The sequence below is a fragment of the Micromys minutus genome (assembly GCF_963924665.1).
Source record: "Micromys minutus genome assembly, chromosome: 5".
Lineage (NCBI taxonomy): Eukaryota > Metazoa > Chordata > Mammalia > Rodentia > Muridae > Micromys > Micromys minutus.
The window spans coordinates 43,620,983-43,636,635 of record NC_137974.1 but is presented as its reverse complement, the minus strand read 5'-3'; the positions used below and the strand labels follow the sequence as shown (position 1 = coordinate 43,636,635).

The window sequence follows — 15,653 nt, the reverse complement described above, 5'->3', positions numbered from 1 at the left end:
CGTTCAGAGATTTCTATGGTTTGCTCACCCCACTCCCACCTTCCAACCCCTCTCAGACAAAGGACTGCCTTAGATAGGTTGCCTTTTTTTTTTTTTTTTTTTAAGATCTCTGTCTTCAGAAGTAAACTCATCCTTTTTTTAACTGAATCACAGTGGTTTTTATGCTCTTGTAAATCAACAAAAGAGTTTGACTTGGTGCATTTGCAAGGAGGGAATCATCTAGAAATGCTAGCCTCAGAGATAATGCTGTGCCAGCCGCCCCTGACTGAAGTGTGTCCCCTGGTCGTAGACAATTGTATTGATGACAGTGGGCACTGGAAATATTGACCAACACGTGACCCAGGGGACTCGTGTGATTGGATGATAGTATTCATGAGGCTCCCCTGCCTACTATTCCTGGACGGTTTCCTTAATAAAAGAGGAGGTGGTTGGGATTTTGCCAGTCAGATAGTCAGCATACTTGGTAGTGTGGTGACAGTCATTGGGGAGTCTCCCAGGCTCGTAGGCAATTTGTCCCAGCATGTGTACTCTGTCACTAATGGTCCTTGTAGTTTAGCAAGAAGTCAGTTAAGACCTGAAGAACAACAACAAAAAAAAAAAAAACCAGAACGATCTCGTTTTTGTTTTTTTGGGTTTTTTTTTTTGTTTGTTTGTTTTGTTTTGTATTTTTTTATCAAGCCTGGTGATATTCTACAAGAGCACAGAACTTTATTTAGAAGCTAACATTGCTGGGTGATGTGTGTGTGGTCAAAGAATAGAGGTTTTTCACCAGTCATACCCTTCCTCCAACCCCCGTGGGATCACACATCCTCAGCCATCCTAACAGTTGCTAATCATAGAGAGGAACATGGTGACCTCTAGAGTTCCTGGACCACGCTGTATCCATTTTTGGCTATGTTCTGGTGTCTTACAATGAGACCAATAAGAAATGGTTGGGCTACTGGACTTGGTTCAATTTTATTAAAATCACACACTTCCTATTTAATGTTTTTTAACACTTATTTATCGTGTGTGTGTGTGTGTGTGTGTGTGTGTGTGTGTGTGTGTGTGTGTGTTCGTCAGAGGATGTGTGGGTAGCAGTTCTCTTTAATGCCGTATAGGTTCCGGAGATGAAATGGAGGTTTTCAGGCTTGGCAGCACACGCCTCACCCCATTAGCCATCTCGCTGGCCCGTGCACTTCCATTTTACATACGATGTGTCTTTTTAATTCGATCTGGATCATGGTTCATCATAATAAGTACTGTCTTGGAGTTTCTCCTGCTTCTGAATTTCATAACTTACTTGTTTTTCTAAGCCCTTTCTCTGGCTCCTGATGGGATATTTGCTGAGTATCTGAATCCAGACTTGAAGTAGGTGGTAGAGCCTCTGCCTCTTGGTGCAGGATTCAGAACCCGGGAGAGAGATTACCCAAGATTTGGGAGCTATGTTTGTTCTTAGGCACATACTGATTTCTAGTCCTCACACGGGGTCCTCTTCCCAACTCTAGGTGCTCCCAAAGTCAATCATTCTTGGCATCTCGACTCTATAAAATTTTCAGCACATGCCTGTACATAGATGGGAATGGAGCCCTGGTGACTTCAGATCTTTTTTGTACACCATCAGAATTCTTACCAAGATGTAGGCTGCCTCCAATAAAGTAAGCATTGCCCTTTAGCTCACAAATATTAATAATAAGGTGCGTCTCTATAACCCCCACCTCCTATGTGAGTAGAGCATCTCCGACACCTCTCTGCAGCCAGTCTGTAACCCACACCAACCTCACATTTCTGACAACACATCAGTCTCCTCTTCTTGTGCTCAGTACATGGAACTGAGGCAGGAGGGAGTTCTCTGTGGCTGAATTCTTTTGATCATCTAGGTCTTGTTCCATGACCGTTTCAGGGATTAATTTTGTCCATTTATTCTCTTTCTACCCCTCCATGTTCCCCCTCCCCAACCCTGTCCCCTGCAGTGATGACCTTGTGTGGGAAGATAGTATATTTTATTCATCTGTTGGTTGATGGACACTTGGGTTGTTGTGGCCTTGTGAACAACAACCCTTCTTGTACCAGTATTTGTGTGCACGCATATTTCCATTCCCTTGAGATTAAAATACCTTAGGTGAAATTTCTGTGCTTTGGGTAGGTGTGTGTTTACATAGGTATATGTTAAAAGAGAAAAACCCACCAAAAACTTTTCAAAATGCCATTGTAGTCAGGCATCAACCACACGGGGACTTCGGTTGCTTTGCATTTGGAGCCCATGGGGCTTAGTGTTTCCAGTTGTCTTGATCTGAGCCTTTACTCTAGGTATGGCTGATCTAGGTATGTAATTTCAGCTTATGTTTCCTTGATGATTAGTGATATGAGCTTTTTTTTGCATATTTATTGGCTGCTTGGAACTTTGTGTGTGTGGTTTTTTTTGGTTCAGATCTCTTGCTTATTCTTTGTGAATTCATTTTTAAAACCTTGTTATGGCCAATTTATGGGAATGTGTGTATATATTTAAGACTAATGATTTTTCATTTATTTTTCCAGTGATTTCCTTTTCTGTGTTTTTTTTAACAGTATCTTTTTGGCCAGTAGGCTCTAATTTTGGTGAAGACTAATGATAACTTTTTCTTTGTGTATTACACAGTTATTTTTGTGTGTCCTAAAGACTCTTTGTGTGTCCTAAGCTATATGGAGATAATCTGTTTTTATAGTATGTTTATGTCTGTATGCACATACATGTGTGTATGAAGATGGAGTCTAGAGCAGATGTTGATCATCTTTCTCAGTCACTGACTATCCACCTTTCTGGCATATGTATTCATGTGTGGCAAGTGAGTGTAAATGTGTGCATATATATTTGCACATGCCTGTGGAGACCTGAGGTTGATGTCACATCTTCTTTGATTGATGTTTACCTTATATGTAGAGGCAGGGTCTGTTAATTGAACCAAGAGCTCACCTCTTGAGGTGGTCTAGCTAGCCAAGTTCTCCTGGGGGTTTCTGTGGCAGCCACCAACATGCCAGAATTACAGGCCAATTACCACACCCACCTGGCACTGATGTAGGCATCCAAAAGGCAGTCCTCCCAGCCACAACGCATCTTTTAGCCACTGAGCCATCTCTCGACCCCTCTGTCTTATCTTTATTTTTGAAATATGGCCTCTCACTGAGCCTAGAGCTTTCCAACCCGGATGGACTGACTGGCCAGCAGCCTCTCACCCTCCCCCGTCTCTTCCTCCCCAGCACTGGGGGTCCTTAAACACGCACTGCTATGCTCAGCTTTTTATGGGGCTTCTGGGACATGGAACGCTCTGTTGCCCCTAGCGTGGCAAGTAGTTTACTGCGTGAGCTATCTCTTCACCTTTCTTTGATTTCTCCAGAGAGCATCTCAATGCGAGGCCCTGGAACTTGCTATGTAGAAGGTGCTGGGCTTGTAGTTGAGGCCTCTACACTAGCAGTACCCTACTTAATCTGCATTTTCAAAGGCCTCATGTACTTTCAGGTGGTTCGGGCATACGGGAATGTGCAGGAAAGAGTGCTTGTTATTTGAGGTTTGTTTCTCCTTAATCCTCCCCACGTTTGTTAATCCTGTAGGCATTTAATGGTCCTGATGTCTCCACTGCCTGCTTGTGAGCTGCTACTGTGTCCTTTCCCACACGCTCTTGCTCCTCTTCCATGGACACCACGGTGGCTGGACTAGGGCTCCTTTTAGAAAGACTGGGACCCTGTAGCAGTTTGATCCTCACTCAGTCTCCTCTCTGAAAGCTCTTCTTTGTGTTTTTCAGTCTTTTAAGTTATAAATGCACCTTACCACTTTCTTTTAAATAAGAGTCTTGCTTCTTTTGGTTAGTATTGTCCTTAGCCATTCCCTCAGTAGGTCACAGGTTATATCTGTGGTTAGTTTTGTGTCTGTTGTTCAGCAAAGATTTGGGTCTGTCCTTTGCACCTCTTGTGATGCTTTGTAAACATTTGGTAGCAGACATATACTGACCTCATGAAAAGAAGAGTTAGCAAGGGATTTCTGGCTGTGCTAATCAGTGTTGTGTGTCAACTTGGCTAGATTAAGGCTCCCAACCCAAATAGTTTACTCAAACAGAAACCACGGTGCTGATTGAAAGGTATTTTGAAAATGTGATTACTGGTTTATAATTGGTTGGTTTCAAGTAAGTGAGATCATATCAGGTCTTCCCAGCCAGCTTGGTTCCATGGATTAACAGGTCTTAAGAGCAGAAGCAGAAGGAACTGTGGCTTCAGCTGACACCTCGCAGATTCTGAGCTTGCCTCACCTGCCCTGAATCAGAGGTCAGTCACCAGCAGTGATCTCAAATGTTTGCCTTGGGCTGTTTGTATTTCTCCACAGTCCTCTTTTTCTTTTGCAGGGGGTTGGGAGGTTTGAGATGTGTGACTGTGGCTGATCTGCACTCCCTCTGTATCCTAGACTGGCCTCCAACCCACAGAGACCCACCTGCCTCAGCCTCCAAGTGCTGGTTTTAAAGGAATGCACCACCATACCCAAATGTCAGCCCTCTTTTCTAAAAGAAAGCCATGAGTTTTGTAAGATTGGCAGGTTTTTATTCACTGAGTGTTCCAGAGAATTCACTAGTGAAGAGTGGAGGACTGTGGTCCAAGAGTATTTATAAGCCAAGAGCTTTTACTAGTCACTAAATTCCTTTCAGACTATGAATTCTGATTCTCAAATGGAAATAGAGCTATTCGGGTTGTTATTTCTTGTAATATAACCTTTAGCCGAAATTTCTCAAGACACAAGCCGTCTCCATGAAACACGTTAACTCTGTGTGTTTAGTCAGCCCTTTTAAGGCCTATCTTGCCTCTTTCGATACACGATGGGGAAAATTCTCTTTTCTTCATTAGTCTTGAAGCTTACTAATTTGTTAGTGTTTTGAAAGACCCACATTGTGTTGTTTTTCTACTTAATTAATATTTGTCCCCTCTCTTTTATGCTGTCATTTTTTATAGCTTTGATTGGCCTGGGATTCCCTATGTAGATCAAGCTGACCTTACACTTGCAGCAATCCTCCTGTCTCTGCCTCCCAGGTAATGTCTTTACTGGCCTGAGCCAGTGTGTCTGCTTCGTTTTGGTTTGTTTGGCTTTTTTCCTTTTGGTTGTTGTTTCTGGTTATTGGTTTTCATATCTTCCTTTAAACTGTCTTTAGTTTGTCTTCATTTTATGTGTATGAGTGTCTTGCCTACACATGAATGTGCACCAAATATGTTCTTGATACATGAAGAGGCCAGAGTGAGGCCAGATGCCCCGGAGCTGGCTCAATGGATAGCCATGAGCTACCATGTGGGTGCTGGGCTTGGCCCATTGTCATCTGAAAGCAGTAAGAGCTCTTAGCCACTGAGTGATCTTTCCACCCTCCTTTTGTATCTTAAAATCTGATTCGAGACCGTTGACACTTGGACTCATTAGCTTTAAAAAGTTAAGGCTATGCATTTACCTCTAAACATAGCATTCACTGCAACTTTCAGATTTTGATAGCAGCTGATTTTCACACCTTTTCTTTTCAAAAATACTTCCATTTTATGGTGTTCTTGTAGACACAGTGTTATTTAGCCCTGCACAGTGAAATCTCCTGACAGCCATTTTTCTAGTTAGCTTCTTTTTGTGTTGTTGTTATATTCACTGAAGCAAATCCATTCTGCCTCGTGTTGCCAAGGTTTGGGGACGGGAGCTTGTGGCATGGCCGATTTGTGCATGAAAAGAATTGTCTTTGACACCATGGCCATTGGTTAACGTTTGATCGTTCGCTCGACACCAACTCTTACATTCCTGCTGAGGTTTCATTAGTTGTTCTTCTGGTTGTTGGAGTGAACATGTCCTGCTTTTGTGCCATGTGACTCTTACTGGATTTCTCTGTTAGAAAAATCCTAAGTACTGTCAGATTTTGCTTTAACGGTCTGAAGCTATAGGTTAGGTTCGTATAAATTGGTTTGCGTTTCTCTCCTGGAAAATTTGACCCAGGTTTTCTTTCTCTTTTGAAGATTTGTTTGTGGTTTTGTGTATGTTCTTCTGTGGGACTCTGGGCACCCAGATGCGTATGGAGGCCCTGATGGGGCATCAGGATCCCCTGGAGGAGAGTTCCAGGAGGCCCCTCCAGGCTGACCTCTTTGAGAGCAGAAAGTGCTCTAGACCTCTGGACCATCTCTTCAGCCACCTGACCCTTTTTTTTTTTTTTTTTTTCCTGATGAAATGTTTTCTTTTATGAGTTCTTGGATTAAAAGCTTTGGTATCCACAATGCTAAGCACACTTGTTTTTGTGTGTTTAGCATTGTATACTTTTATTTTTACCTTGTATCCAAGATGTAACATTGTTTCTGCAGATTGAACCCTTGAGTTTTATAATAAGTATTAACCCCCGGAAAAAAGAACTTTTCCCTAACAGACAGATTAGAACCCACTAGCCATTCTTTCTAGTGCTTAACTTTGACTCTGAGTCCAGAGCTAACAGACAGTGACACAGGACCCAGAGCAGCTGTGGATGTGAAATGGTCCCATCAGCCGCAATGGAGGATAGAGGGAACAAAGACTTGCCTGCAGATTTAATATTGTCATCTTGGGGGTGGGATATATAGAATGCCACATACAAATCCAGCATGCCAGTATGCCCCAAAGCTCTGACTTAAAGATGCCCAGAGCCCAGGAGACAGGCGTAAGTGAAAAGACCGCAGAGTAGGTCTAATGACTAACATTAGACCTGGGAACCAGAGCTGACCTCGGTTGTAATTTGTACCCATGGACAAAATGCAGACATGCTCAGAGTCTAAGGAGTGGGGTCGTACATGTAAAGCTCTCAGCTTGTCCCTTTTGCCTGTGCATGCCCTGTAGGTAGAGGGTGGTGAGTCTAATCTGATAGGAATCACATATTTACTTCTTAATGCTTTTCAAAGACTACATGCCTTTCAACCTTGTAACGCACCTCCAGGAATCCTGGCTCACCCGGCAACATAATTTGTTACGTTCTTTTCCCACTCAGAGGTCAGTTTCCCACGTGTTCTCAGAATAGTAGATAAAAGAGCCCCTTTTATATACCCATCAGTAAACAGTTCCCTTATCAGAACCTGGCCGTCAGTTTTCCCTCACTAAACCAGAGGAAAATCTTGACACGAGGCGATCCCTGCATTGCTTACCGAGCTAGAGACGTATGTGGCGTGCTCAGCCAGGGCGGAAGGTAAAGCGGGCACGGTACAACTTGGAACCGATTCCTCAGTTTCACCTGCACCAAGGTGTGGCCAGTTTGAGACCGACTTAATTCTTGACACCGTGAACAAGCAGTAAAGTACCCTGTACAGATGAAGTGGTCTTTTGAGTAGACACATATTTTTTTTCTCTGTGCTTGAGACAGGTATGAGACAGAGTTGGTATATGACGTGGACTGAGCCAAACGTAGACTTAGTATGATAACTCAGATAAAATTAGACTTGCAGCTTTAATACTGTTTATAGGAAATATACTCTTTGGCGCCTGCATCCTCTAGACCAGTGGTAAAACATCCCCACAGAGTTCAGTTTAAAATAAACCGGAGGTGGATGCCTAGGAGCTCCCCCCAGGATCGAAAGCCACTGGCGTGATAAATACCAGAAACCCAAACCAGTCTTTGCAATTGAAAGCGTTCCTATGAAGAAAATGGTTTTAAAATCTCTTACTAAAGTGTAATATTCTAAAGGAACCTCTTTGTGTTCTGTTCTAGTTCCTTGCTTTTAAAGGCAGGGTCTATATAAACACCTCAGGATGGCCTGGAAATCACTTTGTAGCCCAGGCTGGCTCAGATTTGTAGACTCTCCTGTCTCAGCCTGCCATGGTCTAAGGTTACTCTTATGTGCCACCATACCTAGCCTTTCCTTCTGTGGGCTTTACCACCAAGAGTTCAAGTTCACAGAATATAAACAGCCAGCCTTCATTTTCATGCCCCGAGAGTTGACATATTCGTTAAAATTAAGTTCACTATTTTCTCAGTAAGCCGTGTGCTTTGGAGGATTAAAAATCATTTTTCTTAGGAAAATTTGTATTTTAACTTAAACAGTATTTGCTCAGTCAGTAAGAATTGGTGTACCATGTTAGCCAGCACCTTTGAAATTTTAAAACTTTCTCTGTTTCATGAGCTCTATCAGCTGGGGCAAGCATTGGCCATCTCATGGATTGGACTGGTGTAACCCCAAGGAAGCAACAAAATTTAAAAATGCTGAGGAAGGGGCACCAATGAAAAGTAGGAGTGTACTTAGATATTTATTTGCATGTATGAATCCTGTGCTTCACATTCTCTCTCTCTCGGTCTCTCTCTGTGTCTGTGTGTGTGTGTGTGTGTGTGTGTGTGTGTGTGTGTGTATGTTTGTACATGTGTGTACACACCAGAACTCAAACCAGATACCTTTCTCGAACACTTTCCACCTTATCTTTAGAGACGCAGTCTTTCACTGGACCTGGAGCTCACACCGATTCAGCAGGCTCCCAGAATCTAGGGATTACGGGTGTACAATGTCACACCCGGCTTTTAGCACAGGCATTGGGGAGTCGCACCCAGGTTCTGTGCCTGATGACCCTGTGCTAACAAATGTGTCAGAGAAGAAGTCTACAAAGCACTCTGTTCCTGGGGTAGGCTTGATGATTGTAGACTCACTCCCATGAGGTCACTACTTCCTAGGATGGAAAGGGGTCTTCTCGGCGACTCCAGTGAGGCTCAGCGAAGAAGGGAATGCCATCCTAAGACGACAACCCATTACTACTTGGTTTTGAAAAAGCAGAACTTGTTGCTGAGGAGGGTCTCTTTGTGTGCTTGCTGTTCTAGACCTTGCTCCTGGTCATAAGTGTGATCGCTGTGGCGGCAGCTGTGATCCCTTGGATCATCATACCCTTGGTTCCCCTCGCCATCATCTTCCTGTTCCTTCGGAGATACTTCTTAGAAACGTCACGGGATGTCAAGCGCCTGGAGTCTACAAGTGAGCACTGAGGGTCTTAGATGGGCACAGTCATGGTGTAGTAACACAAAGAGCGCCCGTAATCGAGGGAATCTTAACTGATCCAGTTAAGATGCTCGAGGTTATCCTGGCTGACTACGCTCTAGCAGTTCTCGCCTGGTTAGCGTTCATTCGGCCATTGAACATGGTTGTTACAGCCACGAGGGATCATTTGAGCAGGTGACTTCCCACGGGTGACTTTGCAGCTTAGCCCGAGAAAGGAGTAGATGCCCAGTGGACAGTAAATACTCCCTCAAGGACAGGGACCCAGCTCTGTGGTTCATGGTTTACCTCGCACAGGCACAGGAGGCACACAAGAAATGCTCTCTGATAAATGAAATATTTCACCATAGGTTAGAACTAATTTGGAAGGGAGGGGGATTTTTCTTTTCTTTGAAGACGCTGTAAATTACAAAGGAAGGAGCAAATTAAAGGGGGGGGGGGTCAAACATGAACTCTTGTGCTGGCAGGCAGGGCGCTGATACTTCTCCCGGTTCAGTTCAACTGTGGGCTGCACTTTGGAGAGTAGCAGAAAGACCGGTGGAGAATACATTTGGGCTAGTCCTCCATTTCATTTCCTAGTTTTGGAACAAGAGGGGAAAATGTTTTATCATTAATTGCTCTTTTCTGTAGGTAGCCACAGAAGATGAACTGATGAATTCACAAATGCATTTCATTGTTACTAAAATTAAAAGCCATATATATGGAATTCTTACATTTAAAAATGTACAAGGACATTAGCCAAAAAAGAGAAGGAAGACATTTATAAATTGCAACAATTTTTAAATTACATACATACATACACATACACACACACATATGAATACATGTGTGTCTATACATGTGTATATTCTTGGAAGCCCAAAGAGGGTATTGAATCCCCTATAGTTGGAGTTACAGATGGTTGTGATCTGCTACATTTAGGTGTCAGGAACCAGACTCAGTCCTCCGAAGAGTAGCAAGCGGTCTTTACCACATAGCTGTCACTCCAGCACCAGGAAGGAAGATATTTGTTCTGGGAAGTGTCTGTGATGATTTTCAAGCCAGCTCAGCTTTTGGAAAGCAGAGCCAGGAATTGTTGAGCTCTGTGGTTAGAAATTCATCAGAACAAAGGACTTTTTCTTTTTCTTTTCATGACCTACTGCCTGTGTTTCGAAATAAACTCTAAAGAGACATTTATCATAACTGTGCAAAGGATAGCAGGTGACACTTCATAAAAGCTGTTGAAAAATCAGCAGTCATGAGGGGGACCAGTTAAACTGCGGAGGGCCCCAGGTCATGACTCATCTCAGTGGGGGGCAGCGCTGGTGTGGCAGTTGTAGCAATGGAGCTTGGGGAGAATAAAGGCGTGGCACCACCCCTGTGCCTTTCATTCACAAGGTTTGTCGCAAAGGAAGCTGTGAGCATTCAGAGAAAGGCTGGCTGTCCCACAAGCAACGCTGTGGCATAGTCTTGTGTCAGAGTCAGAGTCCCTGAACCTTTTCCTTTCAAATCTGCATAGGATTTTCCTTTGTGATGCCCAAGACATGCCTTGGTTTCACTCTGACCTAGAAATGTCCGTCAGTTTCTCTGGGCCCCTGCTGGATTATTGGTGCAGTGTCCTAGCTGGCTGCAACAATAATGATGACCACTTGAGTGAGGGGCTGGGTTGCAGTTCCCCTGTTACTTGGGTGGCCACTGCCACAGCCACTAACTAAAAGGAGCTGCCCTATTTCAGCATCAAGAGGCTTGGACCTGCCCTGCCCCATCCTGTGCTTCAATAGATTTTCACAGACCCAAAGTTTATGTTCAGTTCAGATTGTGCTCCATAGCTGCTTCTGGAACCATAGTTAGGGTTAGTGAGAGTTTATCACATGTGTTTTGTTTTGTTTGTTTTGGGGGGTTGTTTTTGTTTGTTTGTAAAAGCAAACACTGCAATGGCCACTGGTACACAGTTGCATAAAGCCACAACAGTACTTGGATGCACGGCTCAAGATGAGCCGGTCATTTAGTAGTGCCTAGATGGTGAAGGCGCATCGCCATTCCTCTCAGGGTGCTGTGATCCATTAGCAATGTCTGCCACATATTCTCGGAGCACAGATCCTGGAGTCCGCTCTTCTAAAGCGCTCCGTGTCAGGCTCTCGTTAATATCGTTCGCCTTGAGCTGCTCAGTAAGAACTTCAGTATTGGGGATACCAGACGTTAGCAGAGGGAGAGCTGCGGGTTCTCTTTGTGACAAAGTCTAGAGAAGAATACGCCCAATGACGAACAGCATACTTAACTCAGATTGTTCTCTACTGAGACACGGGTTCAGATGAGAAGAATGTTGGAAGTAAGAGAGCCGTATACAGTGGTCTGAGTAACTCCAGTGTGGTCTTCCCTTTGTGGAGGTTACTAATTCCTGGCCTATTGCGTTCTCATTGCTTGAGGTAGTGCTTGGAAATTCTCCAGCTACTACCAATGGCAGTAGAAGTTTGTATGGAAGGAACAGTGACCGTGTTTGACTTTGGTGGACTGAACTGAAACAATCCTTTCCCATCTTGAAAATGAGGCATCATTGAGGAGGGCCTGAGGGTGGGTGGACAGGGTCTTCTCTGGGTCGCCTGAAGTGTTTTGTTCTGAAGCTCAGAGACCTTTAGGCAGCCCCAGGAGTACCGCTTGGTACGGAGGGTCTCCACTGCGGAGCCTGGGGGGCGGGCAGTCCACACATCCGGCCTCGCATCGGCCTCGCTGAGCTTTCTGTTCTTCCATGTTCATGCAGCACGGAGCCCGGTGTTCTCCCATTTATCATCCTCCCTTCAGGGGCTCTGGACCATCCGGGCGTACAGAGCTGAGGAAAGGTGTCAGGAGCTGTTTGATGCACACCAGGACTTGCACTCAGGTCTGTACAGTGCTTTCCAGAGCTGCCAGCTGCTGTGCCTCAGCTCTGAGCCCTGTGGCCGATGCTCTGTCGGCCAGCACCTCTGACCATTCTCGTACTCATGCCTTCGGCATCTGCCCATAGGCTCTGAACCCTCTCAGAATCGCTCCTCATGTCTGGCTTTCCTGATTGGCTTGCTCAATCCTGTCACCTCTGTGCCCTGTGGTTCTGTCTGGTTAGGGTTGGGGTCAGCCTTTTTGTGTTTTGATGGCTCAGGGGGTACTTTTGAAACTACACATGGCTCTTTTTGCATGCCAGTCATTAGATACAGCCCCTAAGCCGTGTTCCGTCCTCACTCCAGGGTGTGCAGTGCACTCAAGTAAGGACTGTATTGAAGCAAACCGGAGCTGTGTCTTTTGCTGCAGGAACAGAAGCCATCGACCTATGAGCTGATGGTCTTCATATCATAGCCCAACCCTGCAGGAAACAGAAGACCATTTCTCCATGTTCTTTATTATGATTATGTGTCATAATATATACCTTAGTTGGGTCTTTCAATACTTTATTTCCCCCTTTCTCTTTCTGACCCCTTTCTGAAGGGTTATGTAACTTTCTAGAAAGTTTCAGCATGCGACCTTGCTGCCCTACTCTGTGTTAGCATCTCAGTACCCACCGTCTGCACTGCACCTAGCGTGGCTTCTTCACCGCAGCTAATGGCTTCCGTGCTCACTCACCATGCTTGTTCTGGTTTGCAATCCAGAGGCTTGGTTCTTGTTCCTGACGACGTCGAGGTGGTTCGCTGTGCGTCTGGACGCCATCTGCGCCATCTTTGTCATAGTCGTTGCCTTTGGGTCCCTGGTCCTGGCAAAGAGTAAGTACAGATGTGAATAACTATTTATGGTATGATTACAATTTATAGCTCTGTTTACAGTTCTTAAATTAAACTCTTGCCACCTTGTCTAGTGGCACATTCGGTGTGGTTCTAATAAAGCGTGTTAAAGCTCTTACTACATGTCAGGGTGGATAGGGTCACACAGTGAGGCCCAGTGAGATGATCTGCATAGGTTTTTTTTTTTTTTTTTAATCTTTGCTAGATAATAAGCTGAGATCTATGCAGATGACGTTTTGAAAATTCCTGCTCTCTCGGTAGCCAGGAGACCCAGGAGAGCCAAGCCTGCCATTAGCATTTTGTGCCCTCTTGGGCTCAGTACGTGAGCCTGGGAACTGCTCCGTTTGTTGATAGCCAGTGCACACTGGTGAAAGAGGTTACCAGCAGGACAGAACACTGTGCTCACAGCCAGGCGGGGCAGAGGAGCAGGTGTCAGCACGTGTGGCTTGAACCTCTCTGCAGTGACACCTGAATTACAATGTTGATTCGTAGAACAATGGGAACAGTCCTATTTTGCTTTCAAGAGCATTGGTTCTTAGAAAACACCGTCTTGTCTGCAGTAGTCCCCAGCTGCAGTTGCTGGGGCCATAGAGAGATTACCATAATGAGGAATCTGAATAGTGGCATTATACCTCAATTTGAGCAATGCCCTTTCTTAATCCAACTGAGATTAATAAACTCACCTCACAGTCTTCCAGAATGCTTAATGGGTTTTTAAAAACCGCAGCGTCATCCCAGTAAGCAGAAGTATGAAGACTCCAAGGACTGTATACAACTTTTTGTGTCCTCCTGGTAGAGCAGGGACAGGCGGCAGGCTCCGTTAGAATGTTAGAATTGAGACTGACTGTCCTTTCTCCTTCCTCCCCCCACAGCTTTGGATGCTGGGCAGGTTGGCTTGGCCTTGTCCTACGCCCTCACACTCATGGGGATGTTCCAGTGGTCTGTGCGGCAGAGCGCCGAAGTAGAGAATATGGTAATGTTTATCTGAAAGTTCTCCGCCTTTTAAAGTCCCCTTTGCCATTAAACGACATAAAAGCGGCTCTCATGTAAAATATTAAAACTGTTATTTTTTGCATCGCGGCTAACAGAGGTTTTTCTTTTCAGATCCCGCCTCCATCTGTTTAATGTTAATGTAAAATAAAATGTGTGCATCTTTCCCCTCTGTCTCGTGTATGCCATGTCAGCAGGTTTTAGATCCATCACAAGCTGTCTTCAGATGTAATGAATGCCTCTGTAGGAGGGGAGTTCTGAAATCCTAGAGAGGATATAAGCTAATTTCTCAGAGGGCTGTTTATTTTTGTTTCTCAATGGGTCTTCGTAAGAGAAGAATTCAGTGTTTCGAGGTTGTTTGTTTAATTAATAGCTCTCCCCACTCCCCTGGCCTACCCGCTCATCACTAGTTTTAGCCTGTCTTCTCCCATGCCTGGAGTAGAAGGCAGGAGGCCCCAGGATTCCTGCAGCTCCTTCCTGGGAGGGTAAGCTCCCATCTCTAAAGTGCTTCTCAAAGGTAGCAGGGTATAGCAATTGCGGAAGGTTTACTCCACATGCAGTTGCTTCCTCTCCCTGCTAACGACAGAAATGTTGAAGGTGAGATTCGTCCGTTTGTCCCCTCTCATAGGCTAGGAATGGTTACAGCAAGCGTCGAGGATGTGATGACTGGTCTGCAATGAGTATCCTTTTGGGGCAAGAGATCCTTGCTTGAGAGGTCATAACATTTGATTTTACAAAACCTCTCATTGTGTTTGTGGAAGGTGCTCATGTGCGTGTCTGCTATGCGCGTGTGTCGAGTGTGTTTGTATGCACACATGATCAGAGGCTACAGAATTGTAGAGGTGATACAAACCAATCTTCAATCACACGTCACCTTATATTTTGAGACTTGGATGCTGGGATCCAAATCCAAAGGTCTTTGTGCTTGCACAGCGATCAGTTTACCCACTGGACCATCCCTTAGCCCCTCCTCTTGTCAGTGTTTAAGGTTGAAGGGATTGTCTATGAGCAAAGCTGTCGGGTAATGATGAGCAATCACGGTCTTCAATGGTTAAAGATCCAAGTAGCCCTTGCCCAGCTGTGTGTGTGAACTATACCCTCGATCAAACTCCTTACCCCCTGACCTTGTGAATGCCTTTTCTCCTTCAGATGATTTCTGTGGAGAGGGTGATTGAATACACGGACCTAGAAAAGGAGGCGCCTTGGGAATGCAAGAAGCGCCCACCCCCGGGCTGGCCCCATGAAGGAGTGATTGTCTTTGACAATGTGAACTTCACCTACAGCTTAGACGGGCCTCTGGTTCTGAAGCACCTGACTGCACTCATTAAGTCCAGAGAAAAGGTTGGTTGGACCCCACTTGGTCCCCAAGACTTCCAACTAGATACAGGGCCACGTGTACACGCTGGTTTCCTCCTGAATCTGTCAGCAAGACTCTCTGTTCCTCCATGATGCCAGGCAGTCCAGTGGTGATGTAGATAAGCCTTCTTCGGAAACGGGCCGAGTGATGGGAAATTAATATTTCTTTTTTAAAAAAATCCACTTATTAACATTTAAAATTTTTCTGAATATTACATAATTTTTTTTTCTACCAAAAACTTTCTCATTGAGGAGGAAACAAGTCTTTCTTTGTACAGTAGAGTACCCTGGGTTGAGGTACCCTCTGTGCCACAGCTGGGATATAACCTGAGTAGCTTTCAGTGTAGTCGAGAGATAATATATCTAATCTGACGATGCACAGTCATTAGAAAGTCAGCCCTGGATCCTCCTCCCTAAAGTTCAGGTGTATTTCCTTCCTGTTGCTTTTATTCCTCTGTTGTTGAACTAAATGTCTTTTTCTGATCCATTTTCCTTTCCCTCCTCTCTTCCTGGTGCCCTGCTCCCTTGCTTTCCTCCCAGGTGTGTCCAAATCATAACCAGCGTGTTGCACGAGGCCCAGGTTAGCTATGAACACAGCCCATCACAAAACTATAGATGTGCCGAAACCTT

At 44.8% G+C, this 15,653-nt stretch overlaps 1 protein-coding gene across 2 annotated transcripts in view; it reads left to right on the top strand.

Moving 5' to 3' along the window:
• The window catches only part of ABCC4 (ATP binding cassette subfamily C member 4 (PEL blood group)), a 201,406-nt gene that overhangs the window by 140,811 nt on the left and 44,942 nt on the right, over positions 1-15,653 (top strand). For both annotated transcript variants that reach the window (XM_080916846.1, XM_080916845.1), the window contains 5 exons: positions 8,781-8,931; positions 11,690-11,809; positions 12,549-12,659; positions 13,550-13,650; positions 14,817-15,008. In XM_080916846.1, the coding sequence (XP_080772972.1) occupies positions 8,781-8,931; positions 11,690-11,809; positions 12,549-12,659; positions 13,550-13,650; positions 14,817-15,008 (675 nt within the window). The remainder of the gene's footprint in view (positions 1-8,780; positions 8,932-11,689; positions 11,810-12,548; positions 12,660-13,549; positions 13,651-14,816; positions 15,009-15,653) is intronic.